Source organism: Convolutriloba macropyga, chromosome 4, assembly GCF_964194025.1.
Source record: "Convolutriloba macropyga chromosome 4, txConMacr16.3, whole genome shotgun sequence".
Taxonomy (NCBI): Eukaryota; Metazoa; Xenacoelomorpha; order Acoela; family Convolutidae; genus Convolutriloba; species Convolutriloba macropyga.
Genome location: NC_134471.1, coordinates 79,755,106 through 79,769,486, shown reverse-complemented (window position 1 = coordinate 79,769,486; position 14,381 = coordinate 79,755,106). Strand labels below are relative to the sequence as shown.

Below are 14,381 nucleotides of genomic sequence, written 5' to 3'. Positions count from 1 at the left end.
ACGAGGACCTGACTGCATGATAGATTTTGTAGACCAAATGGAGAAACTAGCGCGTGACATTCACTATAGAAAACAACAGCATCGTGTATTTTCTGGAACTATTCCAACAGACAAGCAAAAATCAAAAGCAAAAAGTTGTTGGATTTGTGAAAGAGATTTTGATGACAGTGATGTAAAAGTTTTGGACCATTGTCATTTCAAAGGTAATTTTCTGGGCTGGGCTCATGAAGCTTGTAATGTCAACCGAAAAACCCAAAACTTTACTCCTATTATCGCTCATAATTTGAGTCATTACGATTTACACCACCTATGCAATGCATTACACAATTGTCACTCCAGGAACAAGTTTACAATAATACCGAACACAGATGAGACATATATCAGTTTAACGCTTAAAGTTTTTATAGAAGAACGTCCAGGCCGAAAGAACAGGCTTATTCAAGTTTATGAGGATCTTCGTTTTTTGGATTCATTTCGATTTATGAACACTTCGTTAGAAAAATTGGTCGATTCACTGCCAGACGACAGTTTTAGAATATTGGATAAGCATTTTGAAGATTATCAGACGAGTGATGTTAAACTGTTACACGGCAAAGGATTTTATCCTTATTCTTATATAGACTCTTTTGACCGATTCAAAGAATCAAAACTTCCACCTCTGAGCAGCTGGATCAATTCATTGTCAGGTAAAAACAACATACCATCTATCACAAAATCTGAATTGGAAAAAGCACAAAAAATTTTTGGAAACTTTGATTGCTTCAATTTGGGTGACTATCACGATCTTTACTTGTCAGTAGATACGTTGCAGCTAGCAGATGTTTTTGAAAAATTTCGTACCCTATGCTTTCAAACATATGGGTTAGATTGTGCTCAATATTTTTCGGCACCAAATCTTGCAGGCGATGCTTTCCTGAAAATTTGTGAACCGGAACTTGAATTACTCACAAACAGAGACCATTTAGATTTTGTGGAAAACTTGATGCGAGGTGGTGTGGCTTCTGTGTTTGCGAAAAGGTTTTTTGAAGCCAATAATGAATATCTTCCCAACAGTTTTAACCCGTACAAGGAGCATAGTTTCGGTCTAATGATAGATGCAAACAACTTGTATGGAGGAATCATGAAGAATTTCCCACTACCTTTTGGAAATTTTGGACTGACACAACAACAAGCCTGCAAACAATTCTCGAAACCAATGATGAAAGTCCATGTGGTTTCATCGTGGAGTGTGATCTTGAATATCCTGATGATTTACACGATGACCACAAGGACTTTCCTTTGGCACCAACAAAAGAGTCAGTCAAACCTTTCTGGTTGAGTGAGTATCAATTTGAACTTTTGAATGACATCAACCTGAAGGGTAATTTCAAAGTGAAAAAACTGTTACAAACTCTTTACAACAAGGAGCGATATACACTGCATTATATCACACTGAAGCTTTATGTGTCACTAGGTCTAAGGGTAAAAAAAGTTCATCGTTGTCTCAAGTTTTCCCAGAGCAAATGGTTATCGGCTTATATTGATCTAAACACAGATATGCGCCAGCGTGCAGCTAATAAATTTGAAGAAAATTTTTTCAAGCTTATGTCAAACTGTGCTTATGGTAAATGTTGCGAAAGTAAAAGAAATCATCAGTCAATTTCACTGGTTCGTACTGAAGAAGAATTGTGGACGAACACAGAAAAGTTTAACGTTAAAACATTAAAAGTTTTCAATAACGATCTGGTTGCAGTTACAATGCGGAAATACAAAATTTTTTGGAACAAGCCAACAATAGTGGGTGCAACAATATTGGACTTGTCAAAAATGTACATGTTTGATTTTCATTATAACACAATGAAGAAACATTTTGACTGTTCGTTATTATACTCAGACACAGATTCGTTGACCTATGAAATAAGAACAATCGACCTGTACAAGGATCTAAAGGAATCAAACGATTTGAATGAGAAATTTGACTTTTCAAACTATGAGCGGGACAACAATTTGTTTGATGACAAAAACAAGATGGTGGTTTTGAAATTTAAAGATGAGTTGAAGGGACGACCGATGGAAAGCTTCTGCGCTCTCAAATCGAAAATGTACTCCATCACAACTGAAGGTTAGTTATCAACTTACTTTTTTCTTTTTTATGATAGCATCTACGATATCCTAAGCAGTGTGTTAACTAGGGAAAGTTTTTTATAAAAGCAGAAAATTGTTAAGATTTTTGACATTTCAAAACAAAAAACTTTTTCATGAAAAAAGTCTGAAACTTGAAGCACAAAAACGTAGTCATGATACGGATAGCTTTTTATTTTGTTTTACAGATGAGCAGAAAAAATCGGTTAAAGGAATCACTAAACACGCCCAGGCTCGACTCACCCACGATGTGTTTAAATCAGTTTTGATGGGGGATCATGGCTTAATTAGAACGCCAAACTACAGAATCGGTTCGATTAATCATCAGCTTTACACAATTGAGACAAACAAAATAGCACTGACCGCCTTTTGTGACAAGCGATATTACATTGACTCAATACACTCACTCCCTTTTGGTCATAAAGCAATTCGGGAGAACGCGGTGTATCAAGAAATAGCACTGGATGAGGAATGGGGTTTGACAGACATTGAGGAACAAATTGAGGAAGGGGACCAATCTAACCCGAATGCTACATTTGAATTATCAGATGGAACCATTGTTCAGCAAGGTGAACAACCTTTCTTCACACCTCCTGATCCAGGTTTCTATCAACAGATCAGTTACACTGAAAGTGAGTTAGAGGGAGACTTAGTAAACTTTGATGAAGAAAGTGCAACTAATATTAGTAGCGATAACAGTGAGGAGAGAAACCCTTTCATTATTCATGAAGCTATTGAGGAGTCTGGAGTAGAAAGTGAATTTGAACAACAAATAGAAAGTAGTCGTTCTAAATCTAGAAAAAAGAGAATGAAATCAACAGAGCAGTCAACATCGAAAGGGGAGGAAACACCAATTCAACAAAATTATAAACATAGTCGTAAACGACGACGCATCTATTTAATCGAAAGTGATTCAGATTGATGCTTGAAATGTATTTATTTTAATGACAGTTTGATTGATCTTAGCTCTATTAACGACTTAAAATGTGCTTGATTAATTTACTGTTGAAAATTGAAAAATTTCAGAAATCAGTTGTTCGGATTTTAAAATTAGACTAACGTTGTGAAAAGTGAAGAGACTATAAACAATAAAGAAATTACCTTGCTTGCTGTGGTCTGTTTTTGGACGAAAGCTGTAGAGTTTTAAATAACCAAAAGTTTCTGAAAGAAAAATCAATGAAAAAGATTTGTTCGATTGACAATTACTTGTGAAAAATCTAGGCAGAGTGTTTGAAAATTTTGTCAGAAGAGCTTCTTGTGTTACATAGATTATCATTTCGAATAAAAGAAAAACTCGAGAAATTTTAAATATTTGTTGATTTTTGCAATTGCAATTCTCTTTTACATTTCAGGAGAAACTACTATTGTTTGAACTTTTATTATCAGTGCCTTTTGATGTATTTCAAGACTTTGAAAAAGTTAGAACTTTTAAAATAATTGAAAATTTAACTGAAATACAAGTTAGAAACAGACAAGTTGATACCAGCAAGGTGGTCCGTTCAACAGATATATTTAGAAGTAATTAAGGCCTTCAAACCCTATGAAAATGTTTGCTTTTGTCGGAAACCTAACAAGTTTTAGCGTTCCTTGGGAGAAATCCTTTGAAAGAAGTAATAGTAGCGGTAAATTGTGTGACACTCACAATAAATAGTGTCTCTGCCTTCAAGCAGCTTAAAACCTCCTATCAAGTTTGCAGCTTGCAAAAATTTCGCTTTATCTTGCTTCTTTTGAACCTTAATACACAAGAATTCCCTTTTGATACCATAGGCAGAGATAATTAAAAATTTGGGTTGTTTGAAATAGCTGCGGTGCTTAATTCATTAGAGACAAAACAGAAACGATTCACACTGTTTTCTAATTAAATGCCCGCAAACAATCAAATGTGTTTGCGCTAATAACAGACGGGCTACGTTGCTGTTTATCTCAACAGCAATCTCAAACCGGCGCGGTTACTTGTTTCATAGTACACTGAATACAGTTTTATTACACCCAGGCAATCCTTGTTTGAAGTTTTCCCTCGCCGCTTTCAAGCATTCATTTGTGAACATTCCACTTTGTAATTAAAAGAAAGTATTTCAGGCGAAATTGACAGAAAAGTCCTTCAACTATAATTAGTAAACAAATAATAAAAGTAGAAGACTGAAATGACCAGAACGCAATTGCAAAGTATTTGAGGGAATTATAAATAAAGTCGAGAGTTGAAACAAACAATCAAAACAAAACCAAATAACAAAATGAAATGACCGAAAATTGTTTGGAATATTTGAAGGGAAAACCAGAAAGCTTTATCCGCTTGTTATTACAATGAAGTGTACGAATACAATTTCTTTAGTAATAAATAGGTTCCCTTTTTAACCCATGAAAATTTTTTGAAAGAAATCGTGTCTTACTGGGCACGCAATGGGTGGCGGACATTTGGGTGTTAATGTGTTCGCAACGGGGGACTGTTCTCGCCAAAACGCCGAAAAATTACAAAAAATTGGGAAAAATTTTCGTGTCCCCCCCCGTTGCGAACACAGTAACACCCAAATGTCCCCCCCCCGTTGCGTGCCCAGTAAGACACCTTACTACTTACCTTTCCTCTTTTGTGTCCAACTCTTTTTTGCTATTAACTGTTTCATTCTTCTCTATGAGCTTTTCTCTGAGCATAGAAGAGCTGCTTTTAGTCTTTGCTCTTTGTGGTCTCATCGTTTTTTTCCTTGAGCATCTTACGGCTAATTTTTAATGGTTTTGTATACGAGTTTGGTAGCATGTCATCATTTTTTTAGCTGCTTCACTCATGCAATATGATCTTCTATAGAAAATTGATTTTTGATTTTCTTTGAAAAACTGGATTTTGGACAAATTTTTTTTTAATGGAGATGGTCGTGCTCGTGTTTTTCATATGTTTTTGAGTTATTGATTGTGTATGTTAATAGTTTACGAGCTTTTTCTTGTTTTTCTATAGTTGTCTGCATTGAATTTTGCCTTTGACATTTTGATTTTTTTGTCTCTTCTGATCCGTGTTTTTGCTGAAATTATATACCCAGTGTATCATAACTATTCAACAATAGATTTTCAACTGAGATGTTTTTAATCAATTGTGTTCATTTCATTTATTCAATTGGCTATTCTTTATAAAAAAAGAAACCAATTCTGCGGCGATTGTCCATGTTTTGTCATACATAGAGCTATATGGAAGCTTAAGAGAGAATTGCTATAATGCGTGGATTTGGTTTTCAGCTGAGCCTTTTCGAGTAAAACTTGAGAATGTTGAACACTCCTGACAGCTTTGAGGTTAGATTTTATAGATCGATTTACTATTCCCAACGAGTTCTGAAAAATATATTCCTGCTGTGGCAGGTTGTTTCAATTATGAGTTTGAGAAATTGTTTTTTGAAATAGTGAAATTGTTTTTCAACGGTATCAAAACAAGGATATTCGGTAATTTGCGTTTGCAATGTTCCGATACCGCTCATCCACTTTTGTTTGACTAAAACAAAAAAAGTTGAACTAGGCAAAATATTTGGTATAAGAAAGAAATCAAACTAGAATAGTATCTCAAGGAAAAAATATCAAGTAATTACTTAAAAAAATGAGATTTGGAATTGTTTTTTTTCCTGAACAAAATAGGTTTTAGGGTAGAGATTTTGGGAATTATCAGCAGTTTTAAGCTAAAAGTAACTTCATTTGTTGCCGGGTTTTATCAAAAAATGGTAAATTGTTAGAAAAATTAGCCAGGTTTTTGCAAAGATAGCTAACAAGAAGATTCAAAAACCCTGTCTAATCGTAAAGAAGAGCATATTTTGAGCAAAAAAAATTCAGAAAAGTGAAGAAGAATAATGAAAGTCAGCCTATATTCACAGGAACTTTAAACCGCGATGAACTAAGAAATTCGAGAAAAAAACTTTACCACTCAGAACTCAGTACGATAAATATATCGATCGGCAAAAATTGACAAAAAATCAGTTGAGCATATAGTTTCTCCCTCCACTAGAGGGGCTCTCAATTATTTTTTGCTCTAATGAGTTTTAGGATTTGCTATAAAGTTTGTAGGTAGCCCTTTGTTTTAATCGCTACCTCTAAAGAGATTCGGGATTTCTTTCGTATCTTCTGTCTAATGTTCTGTTTCGCAGTTTTGAAGTGTTTGAGCGACAGGTCACCAATTGTGTGCACTGGAATTGAGTTTACCTATTGTTTTCGTTGTTTACCGGACTTTGAATTTTATTTTTCTCGCCCATTCTTCAACCAATCATTTATTTGCCTTCAATTTTAGAAAGCCAATTGAAAGGGGTTTACAGATGTTTGTCATTATAGCAGCGCTACTATTGGTTAAGTCGAAGTAAATAACATTCTACTGCTTGTAGGAAGGCTATCACCGCTTTTAATAACCATGTTTAAGTGTACTAATACGTCTAGTTTCCAGTTAGAAGTGCAAATTGTCTCAGCTGACAGAGACAACAGTAATCAATTATAAGTGTTTATAGTTAGGCTGCCCACGAAGACTGTTGGGATATCTGTGAAAAGAAAAAAAACAGTCTGGAGCTCAAAGCCCATTTTATTGTTTCCGGTCTGCTTAAATCAAGGTAGGATCTTTTCCGCTTGTGCCCCCCCCCCCCCCATCTTAGTTGGTGTATATTATTTTTGCACCCACCAGCCTCACGTGCTATTTTTTTTTACTATTTGCTGCTAGATTTACTATTTAATGGCAAGTGCTCTGTAACTAGGTGCAGGTGCGTCTGGAGGGGGGGGGGCACAAAGGGAAAAGATCCGGAAGGCATCAGAACTGTAACTGGTCTTACCCCAATTTGTTAAACTAAAGTAACTATCACTCAGCCAATCGAAAGAACACTTTGATATTACTGACATGTTTTGAGTTCTAGTGCCGAATAAACCCGTCTAGTGTAAAATTCATCTGTTCAAGTGTCAATTTTTGCTATGTTTCAGTTGCAAGTGTAGCAAAGGCTATGAATTTGACGAGGAGACCAAATCGTGTGTGGACATGGACGAGTGTAATGTAGATGCGAGTAAAACTCGCCTGCCTTGTGACCAAATATGCACAAACTTCGACGGATGGTATCAATGTAGCTGCCATAATTGGTGAATTATGTTTCTACCGATATCTTCTGGATTTTTTTTAAAAGTGTAAAAGGCATATATGACATTAGGGATCTACTCTGTTTTGACCTCCCCCCCCCCCCCCCCCCCCCCCAGCTTAGTGAGCATAAATTTTTTATGAACCCCAGACGCACGTGCTGTTTTCTTACATAGTAACGTGCTATATAACAACATATAATTTGTAATTGGGGATCATAAAAAACACTGGGGGTGTGGGGGGGGGGGCAATAGATCCGACACTAGAACTAGAGCGGAATTGACTCGATCCATAAAGGCTCTAGGTCAAGCGCGATCTAGTCAAGTCAAGTCAAAAGTTCTCTATTTCAAGTATGTTGGCTTCATGTTCTGCAAAGAAATTTTCACGCCCGTACAGTGAATGGGGATAGATGCGAATGGGGTTCTGACCTTCGAATAGCTATGCAAATGTTTAGTGGTTTGTTTATTTTTGAACAGAGTGACATCGTAGTTAAGTGAATTGCAAAAAATAACCACGAGATTTCAGTTATTGATTGAAGAAATCTCAAGGCAAAGAAGAAGAAAAGATCTTTTAATAAGAAAGAGAAGAAGAGAAAAAAGATCTTTTAACCTGAGATCGAACCAATTATTTTCTGTATTGGTAAGAACGCCTTTCATGCATTCGATTCCACTTTTGCCAGGTTTTCATATATTTGAGAATGGAATTAATATAAACAGGACCAATAGACAATAAGCCCGTTAAAAACGAGTGTCGAAAGCAGCGGTCGCGTGATTTTGAGTGTGATATAAATACTGACAACATAATCCACGCGATTACGCCGGCTTCTAAAGGTTGTTTTATTTGTTCAGGTATTACGTGAGTCCGGACGATGAATCCCGATGCCTAGCTGTGGAACAGAATGCATACTTGCTAGTGACCTTAGCCCACCTAACTGTCATTGAGATGTTTCCTGAGAACAATGCCGACCCCTTTTCCATTTCCAACGACCGATTAGCTTTAGATAAAGTCACCCCATTCCCACCCGAGGATGGCCAGCCTTCGGGACCGGTACGTGTTCATCTTTTTCACTCGCTCACTCTAAACCAACGCCCCTTTTGCAGCTTAAGTGTAGCTCATATGTTAAGACTTAATGTGTTATTGAAATAAAAAAGTGAAATAGAGATTTCTTGCAACAAAATATCGAAAGTTAGTGTCATGTTGACTTTCGTTGGTAGTTAGGCTTACTCCTGCCTCTAACTGACCTTATAGAGGGATTATTATCAATGCCAATAAGAATTAGAAACAACAAGAATTGGGAGCAATAAAAATTATTGCCATTTTTAAATCATTATAACTATTTTTGCTCAATGTTGTTGCGAAAGCGCGTGGAGATGATTTTGGACTTTTATAGGACTATCAAGCTTGAGTGATTTTCACCTGGCATTTATCTCCAGAAATAATTTTTTGTCCTGGGTTAAAGCCAAACAAGATAAATTGCCCTGCTATTAGTGTTTGATATTTTTTGAGATTTTTTATTCTTGCCTGAGTTTGCCCGAGTTTGTTCATTTTCAGCATTTTTATCAATTGCGATAGTGGAGTGTCATTGTTAGCCTAATCTTCCCAAAATCCCCAGAGGGATAATTTTTTCCGCGAGTTGTTCAGCGTTTCATTTAAAGCTGTGGACTTTTCACGTCTATTCCTACGGATTTCAATTATTAACTGTGCAATTTAATGTTGATACGCTTATAATCTCACAACTCATAAGCCATTTCTGTCGAACTGGCAGATGCTAAAATGGTGCCCTTTTACTATGGACTGATGTAAATTACTTTTATGGTTTGCGATTTCTTGTTTCAATCCTCCATGAAGTTTGTTAGAAACCTTGTGCAAGCCCGGCCTCCTTCATGAGCCGGCCCTTCGTTTGAGGAGATCATCAAAAGCTAGTATGCAAGATCCTTTGAAAGAATCAGCTGCTCGTCATTTTTTGTGATAGATAATGATTTAGCATCAAGAATATGCTGTTTCTTTTTAATTGCTCTTGAACGCTGTTCAGTTCTTAGCAATTATTGTAAACGTGTGTGTCCTTTTTTTTATGCAAATCTTTTGTTTGAAAATTTTGCGCTTTTCTTCTAGAACATTCTTTGGCTTCTCAAGTGACTTTTTGACGCCTTCGTTGATTATTTTTGAGTGATCTCTAGTGCTCCGAATTAAAGCTTATTGCTAATATAAAATCGGTTGCAGCAGAAAAATTAAGTGACTCGTAGCGCAGTGGTTAGTGTGGGTGGCCAAGGATCTGGAGGGCAGTGATTCGAATCCCGGTGGGGTCAAGGTTTTTTGCACCCATAAAGAAAAGTTGATCTATACTAAAGACCATGAATTAAATTACCTCGCCTGTCTTTCAAGAGTAATTCTTCCGACATTTGTCGGTTTATGTTTTTTAAAGAAATTGCGCTGTTTTTTAGTTGTCGTTTTTTAAGTTCTCGCATTTTATGGTGCAGCTAATGCAAACTAGTTTTAGAGGTCCATTAGGTTATAAAAAAGACGTAGAAATTAAAGTAAGTAAAGGTAATCAAGCATGTTAGTCATGTGGTTTTTTGCTCAATTTTTCGTTTGACCAATTTTTCGTCTGATCCTTTTCACTTTTCGCCCTCGAAAACGGGATAAACAGTTAACTCCTGGAGGGCAATAAATGGCTTGGCTGCTCTCTTAGAGCCTTAATATTCTCTATGTATATGATTCACCGAAACTGTTTTGAGGAGACAATTTTGAGGCATAAGGGGGTGAACCTTAGTCTTAAAAGTTTGCCCCCTTAGTCACCCCCAACAACACCCCGACACCCTGGTCCTTCCTCCCCCAACCTGGCGTTTTGGACACCCTCTCTTCAAGCTCCCTCCCCTCATCGCTTAACCCCGCTCACCTCCAATGCTAGCATCTCTAAGCTGCAGCTGACTGCTACAGAAGCCAACCGCTCGCTCGTCGTTTGAGAGCAGTTCGCCGACGGTAGTCGGTTGCTTTTTTGCAAAGATTTTTTGTTGCGACCATTTGAGGTCACAATTAATTCTAATCTGCCGTTTGTTCGTTCAGGGCTTTATGACTGAGGTTATTTTTCAGTCTTAGTTGTGTAATTTTTGTTTAGCAGCGTGATTAAGTTACTCGCAAAATTGACTTAGCTCACTTTTAAAAAGTCTTTTCTTTACTTCCAAGGAGATTCAGTGTCAATTGACTGTCTGTTACTCTAATTGAATTGAAGGTTATTTGAAAGCAGTTGATGGAAGCAACAATATATTGTACTGATAATATAACCTCTCAACAATTAATGAAAAGAAAAAACTGCTTTGGGTCTGTTTTCAATCCCTGGTCAGCTTTTTTTGACGCTTTCCTTTTTTTTAAATCGTTTTACCTTTCGATCACGTTTTTGGGCTTAAAAAAGTCCCGGTTTTAGGAGTTTGGCTTCTGATTTCATTCACCCACTGTTCCCATTGATTTTTATAGCTGCGAAGCTGTAAGCTGAGCGGAGCTGTATTCGGGTCCCCTTGTTTTGTATCATCGTCTGGCGCTCTTTTTCGTTTTACATTTTTTCACACAGCGAAGCTGAAAAGGTCAAATTTTTTGAATGACATCTTCCTCTCACTAACAGCGTTTGCGCGCGTGACGTCATTTCTCACTCTCTTTAGCAAAAAGATTTTTGCGTGATTAGATTTTGATCACAAGTGACTTACCTCACTCAATAAAATGACTTCTGCGCTATAAAACTTAAGTTCAATTTGAATTAGTTTAAGGTCAAAGGAACTCATATGTGCAGTATGGTCCCTAATAAGAGGCTTCTGGGGTGAATTTTAACAAGCTTTATTAATTTATCGCTGAATGTTTGTTTTACATAGCTTTTTGAGCGGCGTCGATTTTTTTTTTCATTTTAGATCTTTCTCTTTTTCTATCTCTATTATGCGGCACGCAGGTCTCTTCTTTCGCGGCTATTCCGGCAATCTGCCGTCAATGTTTAAACTTTCACTTATTGAATTACGCCATGACAATATGGTCAAGGTCATGGGTGCAAAATGGAAAGAAACCGGATAAACCAATAAAGCCCTGTCATTTAATTGTAGTAGATTGTGTTATCAAATTGATTAGAGCGGTCGCTAGCTGGCATCAGTATTAAGCTCAATAACCTTCCGTTGTGAAGCCGAGCTAAGTATAATTTTTGAATCTAATTTTAAACTGCTTACCAAATTAGTATAATTTTAATTTCTCTCAAAGTTTGTGGCAATTCTATTAGTCCTTTGGTCTTTTTTAATGCAATTTTTCGTCTGAGCCTTTTGACTCTTCGTGCTCAAAATCGGGATAAACAGGTAGCGCTCAGAGGTCATTAATTGGCTGAGTTGATCTCATTGAGCCTTAAAAAGGGCGGTTCGAAATCTTAGTTTGACCCCCTCTTTTAAGAACTTTAATGTTGGTACTCATAATCTCACAGCTCATCAGCCATTTCTTTCGAACTGACACGTGATAAAATGATTCCTTTGTACTATGGATTCATCTAAGTCACGTTTGCTGCAATTGTTTTCTTTCCATAAAGCTTATGTTAGAAACCTTGTGCGAGCCGGGCCTTCTTCATTAGCCAACCGTTCGTTTGACAAGATAATCGAAAGCTATCATTGAAGATCATCCTTGAAAGAGTGATCCGGTACTCATTTTTTGTGATAGATAATGAATTAGCCATAATAACTTCGAGAAAATGGTGTTTCTTAGATGTTGTTTTCTCGCGATTTATGGCGCAGCTAATGCAAAATAACTTTGTAGTATCCAGTAGGTTATAAAAAGAAGACGAAGTTGTTAAAGATTATCAAACTTGTTAGTCATGATCTTTTTTGTGCGATTTTTCGTTTGAGAGCCTGTTGACTTTTCGTACTCGAAAACGGGATAAACAGGTAATGGCCGGAGCGCTTTAAATGGCTCGGCAGCTCCCTTAGAGCCTTTCAGTCTGTGAGGAGATGGTTCTGGGTTTTTAACGATTGCCCCCTTATTCACCCGCACCTCCATCCCCCCCCCCCCAACCCACGACTCATCTGTCCGACCTCCTCCAACATCGCTCAAAGTCGCCGTTCATTGTTGCTTAAAGTCGTCCCACCCCACCCCCACCACGCACACACTGACTACTACCAAAGCCAACCGCTCACCGGTCATACGAGAGCAATTCGTCCGACTTTAGTCTGTTTTGCTTACACTCAGAAATAAAATTCTGTCAATTTCTTTATTCTTTTTACTTGCTCTCGAAATTGAAAGTTTGAAGCAGTTATTCTAAATGTTTTGACCTTAGTCAAAGTAGGCCTTTGACTTCGTCGTTATGCGTGATCTAAATTTCTTTCTCACTCACAAGTAACAGCAGCTGATCTCAAGTTGCGGCGGTTCACTACTAAAAGTCAAATGGAAAGTGCGCTGAAGTTGGTTTATTTTATTTTCTTATTTTTTTTTTAGTAGTTGTCTCATGTTTCGTACCTACTCTTTTTATGTAGTTGAGAGATTGCATTATTGCATATTTTGTCCAAGGTTGTCAACATTATACCTGATTTAAATTATAACTCCTTCAATAATTGTAATTAATTGCTTTCGAAGTTGAAAGCAATAGATGTAGTCACGTGTTTCTTCATGCAAAGTTATTGTCCGGCGGTTTTTCTTCTCGAACTTCTCTTTGCTAGCTTGAGTGATTTGACTTGGTGATTTGACAAATTTTATTAAGGTTAAAAGGTCTTTTTTAGGCGTTTTTGAGCCCAAAATGTTGCAATTTTTTGTGTTCGTCACCTTTTGAAATTTTTGTTGGACCAGTCTAAAATTGAGGTTGGTTAAAGTTGATAAAGGTCTTCTGCTAGGCACGAGTACTTTTTTTGACCTTTATAAGAGCTATATGTTTTGGTAAACCAAACAAAAACACGCAAATTAATACTATTTTTCAATTGTTTTCAAGCTTTTTGAAGATTTTTTGTCATCTTCTGACTTTCTCAGCCCTAGGTGCCGAGGAACCTCCTCTAGGGTTTGATAATAGTTACTGCACAGTTTCTAGTGGAATTGCTTTCAACATTTTAACATCACCAATTTTTGCAAATTTTTGTTTACAAAACTTGCAACTTTTTCGAAATTTATTGTCATTATTCAACTTTTTCCAGACCGAGGGGCCCTCCTTAAGGGTTCGATTATAAGTAACCGGCAAAATTTTTTTGGCCATGTAGTTTTCAACTTTTAAATATCTCAAATTTTGGCATTTTTTGCTAAAACTTGCAATTTTTAAATTTTTTTGACATTGTCATTATTCAATTTCTTTCCAGACCCAGGGGCCCTCTTTATGGGTTAGATTATAATTTACTGGCAATTTTTTTGGCCATGTAGTTCTCAACTTTTTAATATCACGAATTTTACCAATTTTTTAATAAAAATTACAATTTCTTTAGTTTTTTTTTGAAACTTTTAGTCATTTTATAGGTTTCTCCAGCCTCAAGAGCCATTGAACATCCTCTAGAGTTTGATAAAAGGTTATTGTATTTTTTTAGATGTAATGGAAAGGTTTTGAAGTTTTTAATATCACGAACAAATTAAAAAAATATTTGCAATTCAAGATTTTCGAAATTGGTTGTCATCTTTTAGTTTTCTCCAGCCTCAAGAGACAAGGAAACTTATCTTATGTTTGATAATAGTTTACTGCATAGTTTCTGCATTTAATGGTATGTTTTTCAAGATTTTAATCACGAAATTCAGCTGTTTTTTAAGTTTCTTGAAAAGTTTTGAGTTTTTTTCTTTTTGCAGCACCAGTGGCCCAGGGACTTACTCCGAAGATTAATATTAAACTGCAGCATAGTTTATAGAGTTAATGGAATGGTTATCAATCTTTTAATATCTCGAGTTTTAGCAATTTTTTGATAAATTTTAATTTTCCGATTTTCGATAAATTTTTGTTCCAAGTTTATGGATCTTTATGGGCCAATTAAAATATTTAAGGCTTGATATAGGGATGCTGGATAGTCTTTTTTTGACAATGAAATGGTTCTGAAGATAATAATATCACCGATTTTAGCAAGATTTTTTTAAACTTGCAATTGTTTTTAAAATTTTTAAATTTTCTGAGTTTAATGATCATTACTGGCTAACGAAACTTTTCCAGTTTTGCAGGTGGGTTACATGACATTATTCCAGACACAAAAATTGGTTTTGAACTTTTTTTTAC

General features: G+C 36.3%; 1 protein-coding gene across 1 annotated transcript in view; it reads left to right on the top strand.

Annotated features, from left to right (window-relative positions):
• The window catches only part of LOC142337921 (uncharacterized), an 85,452-nt gene that overhangs the window by 17,456 nt on the left and 53,615 nt on the right, over nt 1-14,381 (top strand). Inside the window, exons 3-4 of the mRNA XM_075387561.1 lie at nt 7,048-7,200; nt 8,044-8,242. Coding sequence (XP_075243676.1) covers nt 7,048-7,200; nt 8,044-8,242 — 352 coding nt within the window. The remainder of the gene's footprint in view (nt 1-7,047; nt 7,201-8,043; nt 8,243-14,381) is intronic.